General features: G+C 39.7%; 2 protein-coding genes across 6 annotated transcripts in view; one reads left to right on the top strand and one right to left on the bottom strand.

Annotated features, from left to right (window-relative positions):
• The window catches only part of dennd2b (DENN domain containing 2B), an 81,628-nt gene that overhangs the window by 52,059 nt on the left and 8,826 nt on the right, over positions 1-20,743 (top strand). For all 5 annotated transcript variants that reach the window (XM_057832011.1, XM_057832003.1, XM_057832027.1 and 2 more), the window contains 4 exons: positions 1,132-1,209; positions 1,622-1,762; positions 1,919-2,067; positions 15,135-15,312. In XM_057832011.1, coding sequence (XP_057687994.1) covers positions 1,132-1,209; positions 1,622-1,762; positions 1,919-2,067; positions 15,135-15,312 — 546 coding nt within the window. The remainder of the gene's footprint in view (positions 1-1,131; positions 1,210-1,621; positions 1,763-1,918; positions 2,068-15,134; positions 15,313-20,743) is intronic.
• LOC130913445 (uncharacterized) lies at positions 17,245-20,690 on the bottom strand. Its single transcript, XM_057832070.1, has 2 exons — positions 18,674-20,690; positions 17,245-18,468 (listed from the first exon to the last, which is right to left on the bottom strand). Exon 1 carries the CDS (start codon positions 20,483-20,485, stop codon positions 19,001-19,003), a length of 1,485 nt encoding a protein of 494 aa, XP_057688053.1. The 5' UTR covers positions 20,486-20,690; the 3' UTR covers positions 17,245-18,468; positions 18,674-19,000.

Here is a 20,743-nt window from a genome sequence, read left to right on the forward strand (position 1 = left end):
TTGTATTACTTTGTTTTCAGCTCAAGACTGACCCGTTTTCAAGTTTGGATATGTAAAAAGTACTATGGATTTTTGCATACACAAACTTGAAAACAAATCAATTTTACCCCCCAAAAATTAAAGGGGTAAATGAGTGCTCTATAAAGGGTTAAAGACATGTTTGGACAGACTGTGTATATACGGTCTCCTTCTTCATCAAAGTGTTTGAAACAAATATAAATAATGAATTAGCAATACTGTAGTAGCATTTGTCAAATAGCCAAGTGGAAGGTGCTGCTCAAATTGGCCTTTGGTTCACCCGTCTGATCCTGTCTGCAGCTTCTTAATGCTTCAGTTTGCTTGTTGATGCATTACTTGCTCACACTCATGACATATTTGCTGAGTCTTTTATACTCATGAGCATAGAAGGGGCAAAGGCACAACCAAAACAAACCATGAAAAATTTCAACATTGTGATTTTCGTTCATTTCCTATTTATAACGAGGCCACAAAGATCTTTGAACTTTGTGTATTGAGCCGCTCAGTTTTTATTGTTAATTGTGGGTACCGAACTTATGTGAGATGTTTGTATACATATTTCAAAAGGTCTCCAGGACGGCCAATGTAGTGAACCCCTCCATTCTGATTATTGACTGAACACTTAAATGAAGGTAAAACCAGAGGTGAACCACTCTTGGCTTTTTCTTCCTCCCTGCTGTTGGTCCAGCATATTGGCAGCAAGCAAGCATTCCTGAGCCCTTGAATCAAGCTCCACACAGTTGATTTAATCATCCATTTAGAAAGGCGAAGGAGAAACAAGAGAAAATGGTATACCTAATATGGACAATAGGTTTGGCCTTGGTGAGTTTTGAGGAACAACTCATTCCGCAAGTGTACGCTAAGAAAGCAGATAGCATCAGCAAAAAGAGATTAAAAAAAAAAAAAAAAGCACCTGCGTTTAGGAAGTGAATAGATTTGAGATTTCAGCAACAATCTATAAACAGCATGATCAGTCAGGATTCTATTTTTAGAGTTACACACCTTTTAACCATAGGCTTCTCCTGTTTCCTTTCGGGTCATACAACCACGTGCAGCATTTAAAGCCGATAAGTCTGACACCACCGGTGCTCATTTTAATCTTTTCTCTTTCAGCCGAGTGGGAAAGGGCCTCGCCTTCCTGAAGTCTACTGTGTCATCAGCAGGCTCGGCTGTTTTGACTTGTTCTCTACTGTGAGTTCATGCACATACACTGAAGCGCATGTATCCTAGATAAGCAGTGAGTGTATGTTGTTCTGGCTAAATTGTGTCCTTGAACAGTACATCTGTATATTAAAACTTGTGTTTGTATTGTTGTTGGTTCCTAAGTTCAACATTTTTTGCAGTTGATCAGAACACTTAAAAGTTCAGCTGAGCAAAAGTAATTCAGCCCTTTTTGCTGCAAAATGTAGAATATGAATGGTAAACCGTATTGTGCTGGGAATGAGGCTCACTGTATAGTAAGATTACAAAAACAATGTAAAAAAAAAAAAAAAAAGCATATTTTAATGTGTTGTTCAAAATACAGTAGGCCTAAAGTATTATTTAGGAAAAACACATCTTAGTATTTGATTTTATTTGATTTCTTTTCCTTACTGTTGTCTAGATCTTGGATGAGGTTGAGCGGCGGCGAGGTGTATCAGCAGCGCTGGTCTATCCCTTCATGAGGAGCCTGATGGAGTCACCCTTTCCTGCACCCGGAAAGCTAATTAAAGTCAAGACCTTTCTGCCTGGCGCAGGAAATGAGGTCAGAGAAGAACCCATTAGCCGTTAGGGCTTTCATCACTGCAATTACATGCTCTTAACTTTTCATTTGAAAGGAAATGTTTTCAATGCCTTTTCTAGCCTCTTGTGTGATGTTGACGGGATCCACAATTTCATTTTTAACCCTATGGTCATTCAGGTCATTGAGCTGAGGCGGCCCACCGACTCCAGACTGGAGCATGTGGACTTTGATAGTCTGTTTGGGTGCCTCGGTGTTCGCCAGGTTATTCGGGTCTTTGCCTCATTGCTGCTGGAGCGCAGGGTCATCTTTGTGGCTGATAAACTCAGGTGAGAATCTCCATTGTAGTTCACAAACACAAAAAAACAATTTCTGAGACACAATACACATAAAAGCCTAATTTGACTACAAGCCGCAGGTGTCCACGTTTACACAGTAAGTTTTTATTGATCAAAAATGTTTTTATTAACCAAGTTAACATCATCAACACGCCAAGTTGCATCATCGCTATTCATACGCAGTTGTCTCTCAGGCCAGCCAAACAGTGCCCCACTGGTTTGTTTACAGCTAATCTGAAACCATGACATTTAAAAATCAGGGTGCTAGAATATTGAAGAGCAAAAATTAAAATACACTTTACCTTTACTTTTTAGATTGCAGCAGACATTTTCATCTTAAAACTCTTTTGATGAACCTGAGCGCTATAGGCTGTCAACAGTAGGCCAGGCAAGGCATTTTTTGTATAGCACAATTCGATACAAGGTAATTCAATGTACTTTACATCACATTAAAATCTCCAAGAAACAATGGGGAAAAAATTAAGACATGGAAATGAAGACAGGAATAAAAGGGCATATGAAAGTGATATTCAAATCAGCAACAGTAAAAAACAAAAGTACCTGTAATTAAAATGAAAAACAACACAAGTCATACATTGCAGATTTGAACAGTAAGGACAGTTAGGGATGTGCTGTTGTAAACAATAGTGTATTTTACCCTTGATATAAAGGAACTAACCCTTTGAGAACAACTCATATCTTCAGGTAATTTGTTCCACAGTGCATAATAACTAAGGGCACTTTCACATTAGACCAAGACGACCAAGGTCCGATCGGTGAGATACCTTGCAAAAACACTTGCAAATTACTTGTTAAAAAGCTTCAGTACTCACACTGTGCCAACCGGACCAACCTACTCTCCATTCGTGCTGGAACAAGGAAAAAAAAAAAAAACGGAAAATGGAGCTTATGGTGTAGGCATTTGTTTCATTAATACTGAAACAACAACAACAAGGCTTTGTCAGGTTTTTAAACCTTTATTTTAGAAGTTGTGCAAAACAACACAACACAGATACTGTCAGCCGTAAGCGACGCTAAGAACAACAAAATGTAGAAAGTGAAAGTGTCCCGCCCCACTCTTCCACATCTCACACATGGTGTGTTCAGGAACAGCATGCAAAAGCACAACCGCCACATTGGAACCTGATTCTGTGTATCAAATGCAACTGCTTAGCGCAGCACAAACACATTTGAGAATGGTTAATCATCTGTCCTCTTGCCATTGATGATTTTGATTAGCTTGTGCACTGCACTTCCCCTTCCAAGGATGCACTGCGTGTAGCGTCACAGCCTCGAGCGTCACAGTAGAGTAAAGCAGCAAAAGCGCACCCTGCTCCGGTTGCATTCACCAGCAAAGCAGGGTGCGCTTAAAGCGGAACGAGACCCACGATTTTTGAGTGGACCAGAGTTCGTTTGTTTGGTCGGAACTAGAGTTCGGATGCACGTTCAGATTCACAAAACGAAGTGGACTATCTGAGAAAGAGAACTGTGGTCCATTTAAAACGGACCAAACAGTGCTAGTGTGAAAGTGCCCTAAATGCATAGGCTTTTGACTTTTGGGGCAGGGGGGGCACAATATGTTGATGACCCCAAAACTCAGTGTCAGCAATAAAATTAACTTACAAGAATATTTATAATAATAAGTAGAAAATGAGCGTTTTTTTGTTTCCCATCATTCTTGAAGGGGAATTCTAAAATCAGGCTGCTTAGGTTATACTTTTCGCCAAGATCGTCATCCATTGAATATGGTACGCCCACCAGTGTCGTGCCAATGTAGTTACCATTGTCTGGGTGGAGCCACAGCACTGCACTGATTTGCTTTATTTCTGTTTTTTGGTGATGTAGTTATCGACGAGGTTTTAAAACATGGCACATCTATCAAAAAAAAACAACAACCTTTTTTTTCTGTAGTATACCGTAACATACGTACTGAACGTTAAAAAAGGCAATGTTTCACTGTTTTACTCGTAGGATGACCAATGACTGTTCTTACTGTAATTCAAGTCGTGTATGGAGTTTCTCCAGGTTAGTAAATCCAAAATATATGACTGTGGTTCTTTTCTAGCTTCAATTAATTGTTTAAGTCGACAACCCTCATAACTAATGTGTGTGTGCGCGCTCCCGCGACCAGGAGAAACAATTTTTGACGGTGGTAACTACATTGGCAAGACACTGGTGGTGGCTTTGTTGTACAGTTAGCGTCTTTAGTGGGGCAAATTGATACTCCGCTCACCATTTTGAGGTTGGTCACTTGTGTTTCATGGTCCACATTTTCAATCCATGGTTCTTGCTCAGTAGTAAAATTACGTATGGATATATCCATCTTACCTTTTCGGTCCTCGGGTGGTTTGGCGAAGCAAAGCAAATGAACTTCTAAGGTGCTAGTCACATAATCTGTTCGAAAAATAATTTTGACCCGATATAAAAACAGTAACAACAAACAACAAACTTTTTTTGTTCATTTCATTCATATTTGTTTTTTGTTTCATTGCATTACAAGTTTTATAGACAATGTTTTACCAGAAAATTCTAATTCTAAATTTTAAAATCATATACTGTATAGGAAAGTCAATTACATGCAATGACAATTTTAGGCCACCAGGGCCCCCCTGAAAATCCGCTTATGCCTAAATGTTGCCTCACGCAGCTTGGTTCTCTTTCTTGGAACACAAAACAAACCAGTTCCAGATGATCTAAGGTGTCTCTGTCTGGATGTTAGCTAAGAGCTAGAGTCTCACTCATAGAGGACGCATATAGGTTTTGAATAGAAGTGGTCCAAGAACAGACCATTGACAAAACCTACATGTGATTCTGGTTCGTTCAGACGTACGGTTTCCAATTGACACAAACAAATCTCTATCTTGGAAATAAGATTTCAACCATTGAAGGACAGTTTCAGTGAGCCCTACACACTGTTCCATTCTGCTGAGTATTAAGTTATGATCAACCATGTCAACTGTGGCACTGAGATCTAGTAAGACAATGACAGATGATTTGCCTGTGTCATTCTTCGGACAAATATTATTTAAGACTTTGATAAGCAATGTCAAAGTGCCATGTTGTGACTGAAATGAGTTGTAAAAATTGCTTTGCATCATAAAAGCTTTGTTCTAACACAGAGTGCATGTCCGTTCTTTTTAAATCAGGCAAACCATTCATGGCTAGCCTTAACATGGCTCTTTTGAAATAGCACCAAGTGTTGGACGGAGCCTTCTTTGGCAATAAAATCCTTATAGTGCCTTATGAACTCAGCGAGCAGCATGCTAGCATAACAGCTTCGTCGTTGCAAACTGTGGTTATCATTTTCTTTTTTAGTGTTAGCACTTTTATTGATTTTAGTTTTTTTAAAAAATGCTGTAAAACGAGTAAAACAGTCGGACTTAATTTCTTTCTCAATGAATCTCCTCTATCTCTCTAATTGCCTACCTAGTTTCATTCATAAATAGCCTATGCACGAATGCCAGCAAGCTTGAACTTCTGATCATTTCTCTAAGTCTATGCATCAAAATTAAATAGTTCAGAAAAACATATCTGATTGTTACAAAACTTTCTCGAGGGCTTTCCATTGGCCAGGGAAAAGACCATTATACCTACAATAGATGGAAATCAGGATGACACAGTGTATTCTGTGTGCGTCATAATGACATGACCACAGTATTCAAATCCATTTAGACGTCCTACGTCATCCTCCAAGATCAAGGAAGGAGTCTGCCAACTAACAAATACATGGCCCAAGATAAATACGTCAACCGTATTCTCTAAGCAGTTAAGCACAATGAGTCACCAGGGACCCGTTGTGTCGACTTGTCGCCGGCATTTTGATAACGCCAGGGGCAAGGGCGGGGCTAGGGTTTCCAACAGTACCGGGTTGCGCGGCACCTCCTGGAATTTATGAAGTCTGGGACCTGATTGGTACTGATGGCGGCCGGTGGCAGTACCAGTCAGAACTTCCTGAATTCCGGGTTGTCCCGTGCAATCCGGGACTGTTGGCAAACCTGGGCGGGGCGGGAGGAGATTTGAGTCCCCATGCGAAAGAGGCCAGTTTAAACAAACATCGGTGAGGGCAGTGACTGCGCAGAGGACGGAATGCACTTCCTGTGTGCTGCTCCGCCGTCACTATTTGTCTTCTGATGGCGTGCCCAGCATCCCGCATGCACTAGTGTTGAAAAGAAAACACAAAGCCAAACAGCCGTGATCCGAAGAGATAACATGTTTAGTCACCCAACATGTTTCGTACAATTACAGGCTGTCTCTTAGTTGTGAAATCTACTAGTTTTAACGTTACAGTCAGTTGAATTGCAGAATAATAGGTCTCTGTTTGGATTACTAAGTGTGCTTAAGTTCAGAGCTTTTATTTTCTCTCCATCAATGCTGTTATAAGGTTTGCCATGATAAAGGGGCTGCTCCCTCTGGAGTTGTACGTTTTTCATTCCCAAAAAAGCTCCTCAGAACGTGATGTATGCATCTTGCCCTAGAAGTTTACATCACCAGAAAAAAAAAGAAAAACTGTAAGAGGAAAAGCTGTTAGACAATACTTCTTTGTTTTGTAGCCACTCTGTCTGCATGTAACGATTGTGCCAGAATTCTATGTACTCTGCAGGACATTGCTATCCTACATTCTTTTAAGGGCAATTTCTTTTCAACAGATCGTTTGTTCTTACATGTCCAATGTTTAATCGGATGACATCACCATTAGTTATGCCACCTTCGACCCGCTAAACTCAATCAACCTGCAGATGCTGGTTGCTTATTGTTGGACGTTATATAAGCTAAGTCGAGCGGTTGTCAGGTTTTGAGAATGCTGACCAAATATAGCGGAGGCAGCAGCTTTAGCAGGGATGCCCAGACTTCCCTTTCCCCAGCTTCTCCGGTGGGATCCCAAGGCGTTACCAGGCCAGCCGAGAGACATAGTCTCTCCAGTGTGTCCTGGATCGTCCCCGGGGCCTTCCGCTGTTGGGACATGCCCGGAACACCTCTGCAGGGACGCGCCCAGGAGGCATCTGAACCAAATGCCTGTGCCACCTCAACTGGCACCTCTCAACGCGGAGGAACAGCGGCTCGACACCGAGTCCCTCCCGGATAACCGAGCTTCTCACCCTATCTCTAAGCGAGAGCCTTGACACCCTGCGGAGGAAAGTCATTTCAGCCACAGCTCCTATCGGCCACCTTAACAATGGAGGTGGGAAACATGGCCTACTCGGACTCAATGTCTCCCACCTGCCCCAGGACAGGGGAGAAGTTCAGGGGATTATGCCAGAGGTTCCCAGCAGACCATCGCAATACGTGTGGATCTGCCAGACCTAGCCAGCATTTCCCCCCGCTATCGGAGCCAACACACCACCAGGTGGTGATCATTTGACAGCTACGCCCCTCTCATCACCGGAGTGTCCAAAACATGCGGCCACAAATCCAATGACACGACTACAAAGTCGATCATCGAATTGCGGTCCAGGGTGCCCTGGTGCCAAGTGCACATATGGACACCCCTATGTTCGGACATGGTGTTCGTTACAGACAAACCGTGACGAGCACAGAAGTCCAATAGCAGAACACCGCTCGGGTTCTGATCGGGGGGCCGTTCCTCCCAATCACGCCCCTCCAAGTCATACTATCTTATTCTATCATATTACTTTATATGGTACACATCAGCTACTACATCTTTCTGTTAAAATTGTCTGAAAATATCTGTTAGAACAGCTGAACATTGTTTTGGGTCAATTTAAATGGTGGCAGTTTTGCAGTGATTCACATTTTACATTCATTTCATTGTGATGAGTTAATTTCGAAGACACAGCTACCTTTTAGGGTATTCACACATGTGCAACAACCGTATTGTTTAAACTGTTTTTTCCCTCCATCCTTTCATTAATTAATTAATTTTTTTTTCAAATTGAGCTCTACCGTTTGATTAACGTTTTTTCTTTATTAGAGAAACCTAGCATTTGAATGGGATTGTGTAGAGCCTTACAGGCACGTAAATCAAGAAAAATTTGTAGAGGTATACTTGACTTTGTGTTTATGAGTAAGTACTAGGGCTGTCAAACGGTTAAAATTTTTAATCGAGTTAATTACAGCTTAAAAATTAATTAATCGTAATTAATCGCAATTCAAACCATCTATAAAATATGCCATATTTTTCTGTAAATTATGGTTGGACTGGAAAGATAAGACACAAGATGGATATGTACATTCAACATACGGTACATTAGTACTGTATTTGTTTATTAAAACAATAAATCAACAAGATGGCATTAACAATATTAACATTCTGTTAAAGCGATCCATGGATAGAAAGACTTGTAGTTCTTAAAAGATAAATGTTAGTACAAGTTATAGAAATTATATATTAAAACCCCTCTTAATGTTTTCGTTTTAATAAAATTTGTAAAATTTTCAATCAAAAAATAAACTAGTAGCTTGCCATTGTTGATGTGAATAATTACACAGTGCTCATGTGGTGCTGAAACCCATAAAATCAGTCGCACCCAAGCGCAAGCAGAGGGTGACAAAACACAAGTAACAAGTGTACATTACACTGTGCTGTCATTTTAATCTGTTTGAGCGGGGCATGTGCGTTAAATGCGTCAAATATTTTAACGTGATTAATTTAAAAAATTAATTACCGCCCGTTAACGCGCTAATTTTGACAGCCCTAGTAAGTACAAATTTAAATCGCTCTTTTCTAAAAATACATTTGTTTAGCCATATCTCACATTTGACAAACATTCACTTTATTATTTTTAAAACAAATCAATGGCTCAATTTTAACACGTTAAATAAAAGGCAACATTGTGAAAGGATTAAGGACCAGTAATTTTTCGATTATGTCTTTTATTTATGTACCAAAAAATAAAAACACTGTTTACCATTATAATGCCAATGGAGTTGCAAGGCTTTGTCATAAAATTACTACACAGGTGTCAAACTCATGCCCTGCCACGTCATTATGTGTGGCCCGCCAATCTAACTCATAGTCATCAACATAATGTTTCTCACTAATGTTTAATTTGTATGAAACAATGTAGTATGCGACAAAGTTGAGTGTGACGCCTCTGCATTGCTGCTTGGTTTGCTGAGCTTTTGAACTTCAGCAGTAAGCAGATGTGTTGCAGTAGCAAAACAGAACAGTAAAAACAAGGATCGTTGGTATGTTATTAAGCTGACATGTCTTCTTTTTTCTTGGTGTAAAGTGCCAGCGCATTAACACAGATGGCAAGAAAAGGAAATATGATGAAGGGAAATGAGAGGAGGAAGAGCAAAAAGGAGGAGGGTGGAGAGGTAAAGTAAACAGTGGCTTTCTCATGGCCATGCTGAACTCATCAAGAATTGGACATCTTTAGTTTCTCCATCTTTTTTGCCAATAATAAAAAAACACAGTAGCAGATCACTTTAGTGATAGTGAGTCATCTGGTGTTTTGCATACTGAGTGTGATCACTGCTGCTGGGTTGTTTCAGTGAAATGTTGTCAAAAGACAAACACAGAAAAAGGACGAGGAGGTGGACCAGCTGATTTAACTCAGTAGTGCCCATCACAATTGATGCCCCCACACTTAGCCTATTCCACCCCTTTGCATATTCATTACCCACTCATAGAATCCTCCATCATTCCCTTATTGTTTTCATATAGGTGCGCACTGGGAAGCATATTGAATGTACTGTAAATAAAGGATTTAGATGTGAGAGAAACATGAAAACTAAAAGGCCAACTCTCAACTCATTGACAATAATTGGCGGGAAAAGACATCCAATCCACTTCAACCCTTTTATGGGCATGTGACTTTTTTTGCTTATTAATTCAAAAAAATACCCCACAAACTCCTGGTGTCATATGAACATCACATTTTGAGTCATGTAGGCCACAATATTAACATTTGGTATACAAGTGTGGCACACATGACTCAAAATGTGATGTCCACATTTCTGGACACCAGGTCTGAATTCTAATTATTAAAGACACATCGATCAATTGGTTGGCCAATCAATCGACATCCATTTCATACATTTTCGGGGACAGGTCGATCACTAAAAATAAACCTGATCTTGTCTATCAATCCTGTCAAGAGTCAAGCAGCCACATTAGCCCTCGAGCATTTGGTCGCAGACATTTGCACTAGTTGGTTATTTTTACTCTTTCAAGACCTCAACATAATGTTTACGATTGTAAGGTCTGTTTCACTTTGCTACCTTAATGTAGCAAGGAATAATAATTGTATTGGCATTCCATATAGTAACTATGTGGTAATTGTTTTGCGACCGCTAGATGGGCTCACTATACAGTCAGATAATACCTGTTTTGTGAAAGCCCACATTTGGATCATATTCAAACTGTTCCAGCATTAAAAGGTATTAAGATGCGAAAAAAAGAGCTGCTGTAATTTGTAGTTTCACCAATTCATTTAACCTTATTATTATTTTCTTTCTGTAAGGCAAAATACTGCTGCATTCTAATCTTTAGTGAAGGAAATTAGAATGTAGTTGTTTTAGAAAACTTTTAAACGTTTAAATTTTGTTTTTTAGAGAACTACTGCTCGAGTGGAATTGTAAACGTGTATGCTGTTGTTTATTTATATATATATATTAGGGCTGTCAAAATTATCGCGTTAACGGGCGTTAATTATTTTTTTAAATTAATCACGTTAAAATATTTGACGCAATTAACGCACTAGGCCCGCTCAGACAAATTTAAATGTCAGTACAGTGAAAGGCCAACTTGTTAATTGTGTTTTATGGAGTTTTTCCGCCCTCTGCTGGCGCTTGGGTGTGACTTGCATATGTTATGTGGCGTAATGTCGCCCTCTGCTGGCGATTCAGTGCAGCTGATTATTTGGGTTTCGGCGCGCTTTTCTGACGTGATTATATGTCGACGCGAACTCACACTAATAGACAGTGCTATAGACCCTACCCACGTGATGTCACAACTCTGCTCTCCTGACTGGTGCCGCCCATTTGTCCGTCAACACATCGTGTTGACCTGTTACGGCTACGTACATTCCTCCTATTTACGGCGTGTTTTTCTGCTCGTTAACATTAATAATCAAAATGGTGAAGGCGTGTGTGGCGGTCGGTTGCAATAACAGAGAAGATAGACGGAGAGACTTGAAGTTCTACCGGATTCCGAGAGACACGGAGAGGAGAGAGCGAGATGGGCTGCTGCAATTCGACGAGAAAACTGGGCTCCAAACGATTACCACAGATTATGTAGTAGTCATTTTATATCTGGTAAGATGCATTTAATATATATTTAGAGGGTTTTGGGCTGACAACCACAATTAAGATCATTGCTAGGCTAATCGCCGACAACATACACGTATGTATGTAGTGAGAGTGCTATCGCTAATCCATATAAACATTAAAAGCCCTAGCTCCATTGACAAATGACATGAAATACATTAGACTTGACAGTGGATGTTAGCAAGAACAAAAGATTTTGAATTGAAAAATTCGTAACTCACCTTCCGAGCACAAGATTCCTGCTGAATTTTCGTGTACGAGGACCTGTTTCACCCAACCAGCAACGTAGCATTTATAAGCCTCCAAGCTCTTAAAGTTTTTCAAACTTTCGTGAGAATAGGCTGATTTTGTGTGGACAAGATAGTTGTACAGTTCAGGGTCTGGCAGAGACAGCGAAGGCAGCCGGTCAAAAATCATCGATTTAGGCATCAAATATGGATCTGGCGACTGTATAGAACGAAGCTTTTCCACATAACGCCTTTGATGCAACACATCCAGTGAGTTTACGGCATCAGAAAGCACCGGGTCTTCCATGAAATGCATTTTAAATTCCTCGATCAATTGAAACCAATGCTAATACAGAGACAAAATGACGGACAAGTGGGCGGAACCATACAGCGAGCACGTGGTTTTGTGACGTCGGTGGGTAGGGTATATTCAGACCAGCTAACGTCCGCATCCAGTATTCAGTGGCAGTTCTCATAGCCCCATCACACTGTTTGTGTCTAATACATGCATCGCTTGTGAGTTATATTCCTCCTTTGTTTATATTCATGAGCATTAGATAGTTATTGATGATGTGTATTTGAGTTTGTTCACATATATGGTGAAATGCAGTTACATTGTTAGATGCTTGTGAGCTAATTGGCTAGTGCTACTGCTCAAATGGACACGTGTGTGTACATTTTATGTTATTTTGTGATTTATGCAAGTTATTGACACATTGCCTTGTTATTTTCAGTTTTACAAAAATACAAGAAACGTGCTCCTGTCAAAAAGAGATGACTTCAGTAAAGCCCATGCAACTTTGCCACACCGTCTAATTTCTTTTTGGAACTTATGTTCGCTATCTGTCAATTTGTGTACTCACACACATTGAGGACAGAATAGGTCTAGTTTATTTTTTGATTGAAAATTTTACAAATTTTATTAAAACGAAAACATTAAGAGGCGTTTTAATATAACATTTCTATAAGTCCTCATGTACCGTATGTTGAATGTATATATCCATCTTGTCTTATCTTTCCATTCCAACAATAATTTACAGAAAAATATGGCATATTTTATAGATGGTTTGAATTGCGATTAATTGCGATTAATTACGATTAATTTTTAAGCTGTAATTAACTCGATTAAAAATTTTAATCGTTTGACAGCCCTAATATATATATATATATATATATATATATATATATATATATATATATATATATATATATATATATATATATATATATATATATGTATGTGTGTGTGTGTGTGTGTCTGTACGTGTGTGTGTATATATACTGGACTGTCTCAGGAAATTAGAATACACAATATTCTAATTTTTTGAGACAGTCCTGTGTATATATACAGGACTGTCTCAGGAAATTAGAATACACAATATTCTAATTTCCTGACTCAGGAAATTAGAATATTGTGTATTCTAATTTCCTGAGACAGTCCTGTATATATACACAGGACTGTCTCAAAAAATTAGAATATTGTGTATTCTAATTTCCTGAGACAGTCCAGTATATGTGTATATGTGTACAGGATCGGCAGAAATTGAGATTGTCAGGTCAGGCTTTTCAAGAATCAGTGATTGGGCAAAAGAATTGTGATCGGTTCACCCCTGCTAATTATATACTGTGTGTATATACTGTATATAATTATAGTTATTATTAATCATTATAATATTTATTCGATTTTTATGCATACTGTAAATACAAATATAAACTATTAAAGTATTGATAAAACAAATTAAAATGAATAGAAACACTCTAAAGTTGATTTATTTTTATTTTTTATTTTAGCAGCATTTAGCTAATTGCCTGCCATTGAATGGAATCCAGTAAATTCATAAAGGCGTGCCCTATAAAGGGTTAAAAATGAATGATCACTGCAAGCCCCTCACACATAAAATGCACTGCATCCATTTTGCTGTCGATAGCACTGAAACATTCACTGTGAGAGCAACTTTTGTTTATTTGTTGATGATATTGAGCAAAAAAAAAAAAATCTCATTAAAAGTGTATCTCAAGTGGAGTGTGTTTGCATACCATGTTTGATCCAGGGTCTTGTTCTTGATCCATACTGATTTGTTGGTGCTGTTCTACGTGCCTGCGTGAGTGTGTGTGAGTGATCGGGCCCGCAGTTTATTTTCACTCTCTTGTGAAACACAGACTGAACGGTATGTAGCGGACGGGAGGAGGGGGGTAAGGAGTGTGTGTGTGGAGGGGGGTCAGCCACTGTCAACAAGTGACGGATCGTGAGAAAGACAGGCTGCTATTTGGGATCTGGATGTTATACCACAGCTGTCAAAGGGGAACAGAACTGCTGCATTTTTGGGGCTATTTGCGTCAACAGAGCACTGATTTAACTGATGCAACATGTCCACTGGTTGGGACTCAATAATTCATCTTGCTTACTACTCTGTAGCTATGTTTTTGACATGGATACACACACAAAATGTGTATAGAAGTCAATACATGGATCAAGTGGGTTGCAATATGTGTGGTGTGTTTTAGAAAAAGTCCAAATGTTAACATACTTTTTAGTCATAGACCAATCATAGGGGCCAATATTTGCACTGATTCTTTAATCTGTCAGCCCGATATCAAGAAATCTGTTTAAAACTGGGCTATTTCAAATGCAGGTGTTCGTCTTCCTTTTTCTGCTGCCACTTTGATCTCCAGTCATTCAGTTATTGTCAGTTGTTTACCATTTTCACTGTGAAAAATTTCAGGGTGCTTTCGCCGTAATTTCCAGACTGTAAGCCGCTAATTTTTTCTCTCATTTTGAATCCTGTGGTTTATAGTCCAGTGCGGCTTATTTGTTGATTTATTCGGGTTAATAGGTAACACTTTATTTGACTGTGGCATCATAAGACTTTCATAAGACCATCATAATTATGACATGACACAGTCATGCGCATTAATGAATGCTTATGACCGATGTCATTTAGTGTCATCTGGCAAATTATCTCACTTTTGATTGGAGTTAGTGACATAATTTGCCAGATGATACTTAATGACATCGGTTGAGTTGCTGCTGATCTTGTTAACTCATACATCATACATGTTTTGTTGTCTTTAAACTAAAGCCAGTTTTTTTTTTTTTTTTTTTTTAAATTAAATCAGTTTTTGTATTTTATTTTGAATTAATCATCTGTTTGGATAAGTGTATTATTTTATGTTTTTACCACAATTTTTTAACTTTTACTTCCAATTAATATTGCTTCCAGTTATTGGTCATCAGCCTCCTGAACCATTAATAATCAGTATTAGTCCTGAAAAACCCATATTGGTCGATCTATAACACTTTTTTTTCTAATCAAAGTTTGGTAAAAATTGTTGAAAAAGTCATATTCAAATATGTAGAAAAAAATATTTGTCTTAAAAATAATTATGGTACTGTATATCAAAAAATGTGCGAAAAATGACAATGTATCATGAAAATTTTTCCAAAATTCACTCAAAACTACCACTTTCTTTTTCTGGCTGTCCCAATTTTATTCATCACAAAGCCTTTCTAAGGAACAAAACATCATCAATATCGCAAAATCTTCATTATTGTTTTGTTTGTTGCATTGATGAAATGGATTGTTTGTTTTCCGCCTTCAGTATGCTGTCCAGCTGCATGCATGCCGTGGTCGCACTGCTCTACCCTTTCTCCTGGCAACACACCTTCATCCCTGTGCTGCCTGGGTCCATGCTGGACATTGTCTGCTGTCCCACTCCCTTCCTGGTGGGGCTGCTGTCTAGTTCCTTGCCAAAGCTCAAAGAGTTGCCTGTAGAAGAAGTAAGTATAATGAGTTTGACAATGACATCCTTAAAACCATAAAAATGTTATCTTTTACAAAGCAGCACCGCGGTCAATTTTATTGAAAGTGGTGATCAAGAGCTACTTTCGAAAAAAAAAAAAAAAAGTCAGAGGTGGGTAGGGTGGCCAAAACTTTACTCAAATAAGAGTGGTGTTACTTCAAAATAATATTACTCAAGTGGAAGTAAAAATAGTCATCCAAAAAATGTACTCAAGTACAGGTAAAAAAGTATTTGGTGAAAAGAATACTCAAGTAATGTATGAATTTGTGAGTAACTGCTTATGATGTGTTGATTTTGTATTTAAACACTGGTATTTTTTTCTCAGCACCAAGTTATCTATGTCAACTATTATTATTATACTGTATATATATGTGTTATATATGTGTATATAACCTATTACGTAACCACATTAAGCCAAAGAAATACAAGAAAAAAATCATTGGATTCTGGGGAGAAAGAAAAATCTTCAGAAATGAAGCATAATTCGTCCAAAGAGCAGGAGTGCCCCCTAGTGGAGAAAATAGTTCCTAGTTTGAATAGTTGAATATTGAATAGTTCTGTTCCTAGTTCTGAAATTAAAAAAAAAAAAATCTCCGGTTTTCCGTGGTCAATCGGTGCCAAATAAAAACTGCGAGAGAGATTAGAATCCCTGCTTTTGAGTCATGTTGAGGGCATCGCTCTATGTCAAATAATTTTTTTTTAATGGTGCTTTAAAGACGCCACGTGATTGAACAGGTCGGAGTGATCGTAGAACGGCAAGCTTAAGTCTGATTGGTGTAATTGTGTCATCATTGGTGAAACTGGTAGCGCTACTGTTAGCACCACTTGCAAAAAGAAAAAATAAAATTTAATATGTAGAATAAGAAGAAAAATGTAACAACTAGTGTTGTAACAGTGGAGTAAGAGTAGCATTTCCTCTTCACAAATCTACTCGAGTAAAAGTAAAAAGTATGGCTTAGTAAAACTACTCTTAGAAGTACATTTTTCTCAAAAAGTTACTCAAGTAAATGTAACGGATATATACCGGTATATACGTATATATTTAAAGTGTACTGGCCAAAATGATGCATTTCCTTGTGCACTGCCCAACAGCCAGGTAACATTGAATGTTCTCCAATAAAACACTAGGCTTGGCCTTTTCCTGTTTTTATAGGAAGTAATTCATTTAAGTTTGTGAAACTGTTACAAAGAAACATGCATGCATTCAACACAACTGCACAATACACGCTGGTATACAAATACCATACACACCACACTTCACTTGAGCTACAAGCTATAGGTATAGGTTAGCTTCCATACAGCAGGGCTTATTAACAAATTTTGTTCATATAGTTTTCCACATAAACACACTTGTACTGCATATTAACAAGTTGACATAGATGTAAAATACATAGTTTCCAAGGCAGAGAAACGTAACAGAAAGCACTCAACAGCGTCAATGCGACCGACAGGCTGTGTATGAGCCTGTATACCAAACTGCGTCACACGATGGATGCAATTAATTATTATAACCACAAAGTGGCAGTAAGGTACTGTCAACTGGCTCTTAACACTGGTGACTCTAGCTAGCACAATAAGTTTCTTTTAATTTAAAAACCCAATCCTTTTTACCTGATTCCGATCCTCAAAAAAATTGCCCGATAAGCCCGATTTCCGATCGCGTGATCGGATAAGGGACATCCTTAATTGGAACTCTTACATTACAGTCTAATTTTAGGTTGTGACAAAAAAATCTTTGCAGTGGCGATTTGAAATGAAACTTGACCCCAAGCTAAAATGGATTTACGTGACTGTAAAGTAACTCAGTTCAGGGACTTGAAACATTCTACTCACTGTGTTTCAAGTATATGTACAGTGGGGCAAATAAGAATTTGGTCAACCACTAATTGTGCAAGTTCTCCCACTTGAAAATATTAGAGAGGCCTGTAATTGTCAACATGGGTAAACCTCAACCATGAGAGACAGAATGTAGAAAAAAAACAGAAAATGACATTGTTTGATTTTTAAAGAATTTATTTGCAAATCATGGTGGAGAATAAGTATTTGGTCAATACCAAAAGATCATCTCAATACTTTGTTATGTACCCTTTGTTGGCAATAACAGAGGCCAAACGTTTTCTGTAACTCTTCACAAGCTTTTCACACACTGTTGCTGGTATTTTGGCCCATTCCTACATGCAGATCTCCTCTAGAGCAGTGAAGTTTTGGGGCTGTTGTTGGGCAACACGGACTTTCAACTCCCTCCACAGATTTTCTATGGGTTTGAGATCTGGAGACTGGCTAAGCCACTCCAGGACCTTGAAATGCTTCTTACGAAGCCACTCCTATGTTGCCCTGGCTGTGTGTTTGGGATCATTGTCATGCTGAAAGACCCAGCCACGTCTCATCTTCAATGCCCTTGCTGATGGAAGGAGATTTTCACTCAAAATCTCTCAATACATGGCCCCATTAGTTCTTTCCTTTGCACAGATCAGTCGTCCGGGTCCCTTTGCAGAAAAATAGCCTCAAAACATGATGTTTCCACCCCCATGCTTCACAGTGGGTATGGTGTTCTTCGGATGCAATTCAGTATTCTTTCTCCTCCAAACACGAGAACCTGTGTTTCTACCAAAAAGTTCTATTTTGGTTTCATCTGACCATAACACATTTTCCCAGTCCTCTTCTGGATCATCCAAATTCTCTCTAGCGAACCGCAGACAGGCCTGGATGTGTACTTTCTTCAGCAGTGGGACACGTCTGGCAGTGCAGGATTTGAGTCCCTGGTGGCGCATTGTGTTACTGATAGTAGCCTTTGTTACTGTGGTCCAAGCTCTCTGTAGGTCATTCCCTAGGTCCCCCCGTGTGGTTCTGGGATTTTTGCTCACCGTTCTTGTTATCATTTTGACGCCACGGGGTGAAATCTTGCATGGAGCCCCAGATCGAGGGAGATTATCAGTGGTCTTACAGGGTGACCCAAAAAAAGTTTACACTGCCATAATACAACTTAAATGCCATTGTACTGTCCTCGCCAGGACGCTAGGCTCGGTCCTGGCTATTACAGCGAGCTAAACTCTTAAATGACGATGCTAGGCGTCCGTGTGATTTGTTGACTTTATTTGGCCGTCTTTATAACACCATCACTTGAAGAGTGAAACTAAAAAATAGAAATAATACAATCAACTTCGTCCCCAATAACAAACATGCCCGCATCATAATAATAAATGATAATTAGCTTCCAATACAACAATAACACAAATAGTTAGCATGCGTCCGCTAGCATTAGCATCCTTCAAACAACTGCACAACTGTCCGACTGCGAGTGGAAAATACATAACAACAACAGAAAAAATTATACATACAGGCGTTGCTTCTGTGGAGGTATTTTACAAGCACCAACAATGAACGTAGGTTCACGGCTGTATTTTCCTCTTTCTCTAACTTGCCCACTCGCTGGTTGCTTCGCAGCAGTCTGTCTTCTTCTGGCGTGAGCGCTCTTCTTCATGTGCAAGCGCCCTTCTTGGCGTAAACAAGCACGAGTGCGCCCCCACTTGGCCGCGAAAGCGCCATCAACTAAAAGGCATGCATTTCAATACAAAATGTCAATAATAGAATATAACACAGATCGCAAAAGGCAGAACACTCCCCGCCTGACCTTATCAGGTCACTAATCAACATCTTAACCCCAACTAATCAACAGGCAAAAGAAGAACAGTTTCAGAAATGGGTCTTTGAAAAGTCTTAGAAGAACCTTGTGATGACACTTTGAGTTGAACCTCTCGAACTCTGCCATCCCTTCCTGGGAAGACAGCTGTCACCATCGCCATAGGCCATTCGTTCCGAGCAGTTTGAGAGTCCTTCAGGATCACGATGTCTCCTACTTTTGCATCTCTTTTTTTCTCAGTCCATCTCCTCCGACTCTGCAAGGTAGGAAGGTAGTCCTGGCGCCAACATCGCCAGAATTGGTTCGCGAGCGACTGGACTTGTCTCCACTGTTTGAGGTAGAGGTCTTTGTCCGTAAATTCTCCTGGCGGTGCAGGAACTCCTACTTTTTGTGTAAGAATCATGGCGGGGGAGAGAATGAAAGGTGACTCGGAATCATTGGAGACTGGAACAAGCGGTCGAGCGTTAATGATAGCAGTCACTTCCATCAATAAAGTCCACAGAACATCGTGTGTGAGTTGAATGTTGTTTTTGAGCAGAATGGCGTTCAAGATGCGTCTTGAGAGTCCAATTAGTCGCTCCCATGACCCTCCTCTGTGTGAGGCATGAGGTGGATTGAACACCCAAGCACAATTTTGGTCGGTCAAGAATTTTTGCACTGTTGCATCTGGATTTTTGGAATTCAGTCCGAGTTCTTTAGCAGCTGCCACGAAATTTGTGCCACAGTCTGAACGGATCTGCTTTGCGGGTCCTCTTATCGCGAAGAATCTTCTCAATGCATTGATACAGCTGGATGTATCTAATGAGGCAATGATTTCAATATGCACAGCCCTTGAACTCATGCAGCAAAAAAGCATAGCCCATCGTTTGCTTTGAGCTTCGCCACCTCTTGTGCGCTTGGAGATAACCGGCCAGGGACCAAACACGTCTACACCAACGTACGTGAAAGGTGGAGAAGTCTGCAGACGTTCTGGGGGCAGGTCTGCCATCAGCTGTCCTTCCACTTTGCGACGTAACTGGCGGCACATGACGCACTTGTGGATAACTGATGCAATAAGCTGTTTCCCACCTATCAGCCAATAGCCTGCTGCTCTCAGGGCTCCTTCAGTAAAATGGCGGCCTTGGTGTTGCACCTTGTCATGATATTGTCTCACGAGCAGTAAAGAAACATGACTTTTCTTCGGCAGGATGATCGGGTGCTTTTCTGTAGTGTTTATGTTTGCATGTTTTAATCTGCCACCCACGCAGATCAAACCGTCTTTTAAGGTGGGGTTAAGCTTTTGAAGTGCACTGTTTTTCGGCACTGACTGTGTGCGTTCAAGTGCAGCAATGTCACTTGAGAAATGTTCTTCCTGAGTTGCTTTTATGATGACAAATACAGCTTGTGACAATTCTTCTGGGCTACTTGGAATTTTGCAAAAGTGCCATCCTTTGCACCCGTTAGACGTATTTTGTTTATACGACCTGACGATGTGCATCAATCTTGCAATTGCTCTGGTCAATGAGCGCATGGATGAAAAACGTTGGAATCGTGTGGCAGAGAGACCTTTGCTCCCAACAAGCGTCAGATAGCTAGCAATTTCAGAATGTATCTCAGTGTCCGTTTCAGGGCTTACAAGTTCATACTTTTCTTGTATATTGTCATGACCATGGTTGAGCTTGTACAAAAAGGCTGGCCCAGTGAACCATGTTGTCTGTGTGAGTTTGGATGCAAGGACTGACCTGGATGCATGGTCCGCTGGGTTGTCGTCCGTGCTGATGTAGAACCA

The sequence above is a fragment of the Corythoichthys intestinalis genome, chromosome 1 (genome assembly GCF_030265065.1).
Source record: "Corythoichthys intestinalis isolate RoL2023-P3 chromosome 1, ASM3026506v1, whole genome shotgun sequence".
NCBI lineage: Eukaryota > Metazoa > Chordata > Actinopteri > Syngnathiformes > Syngnathidae > Corythoichthys > Corythoichthys intestinalis.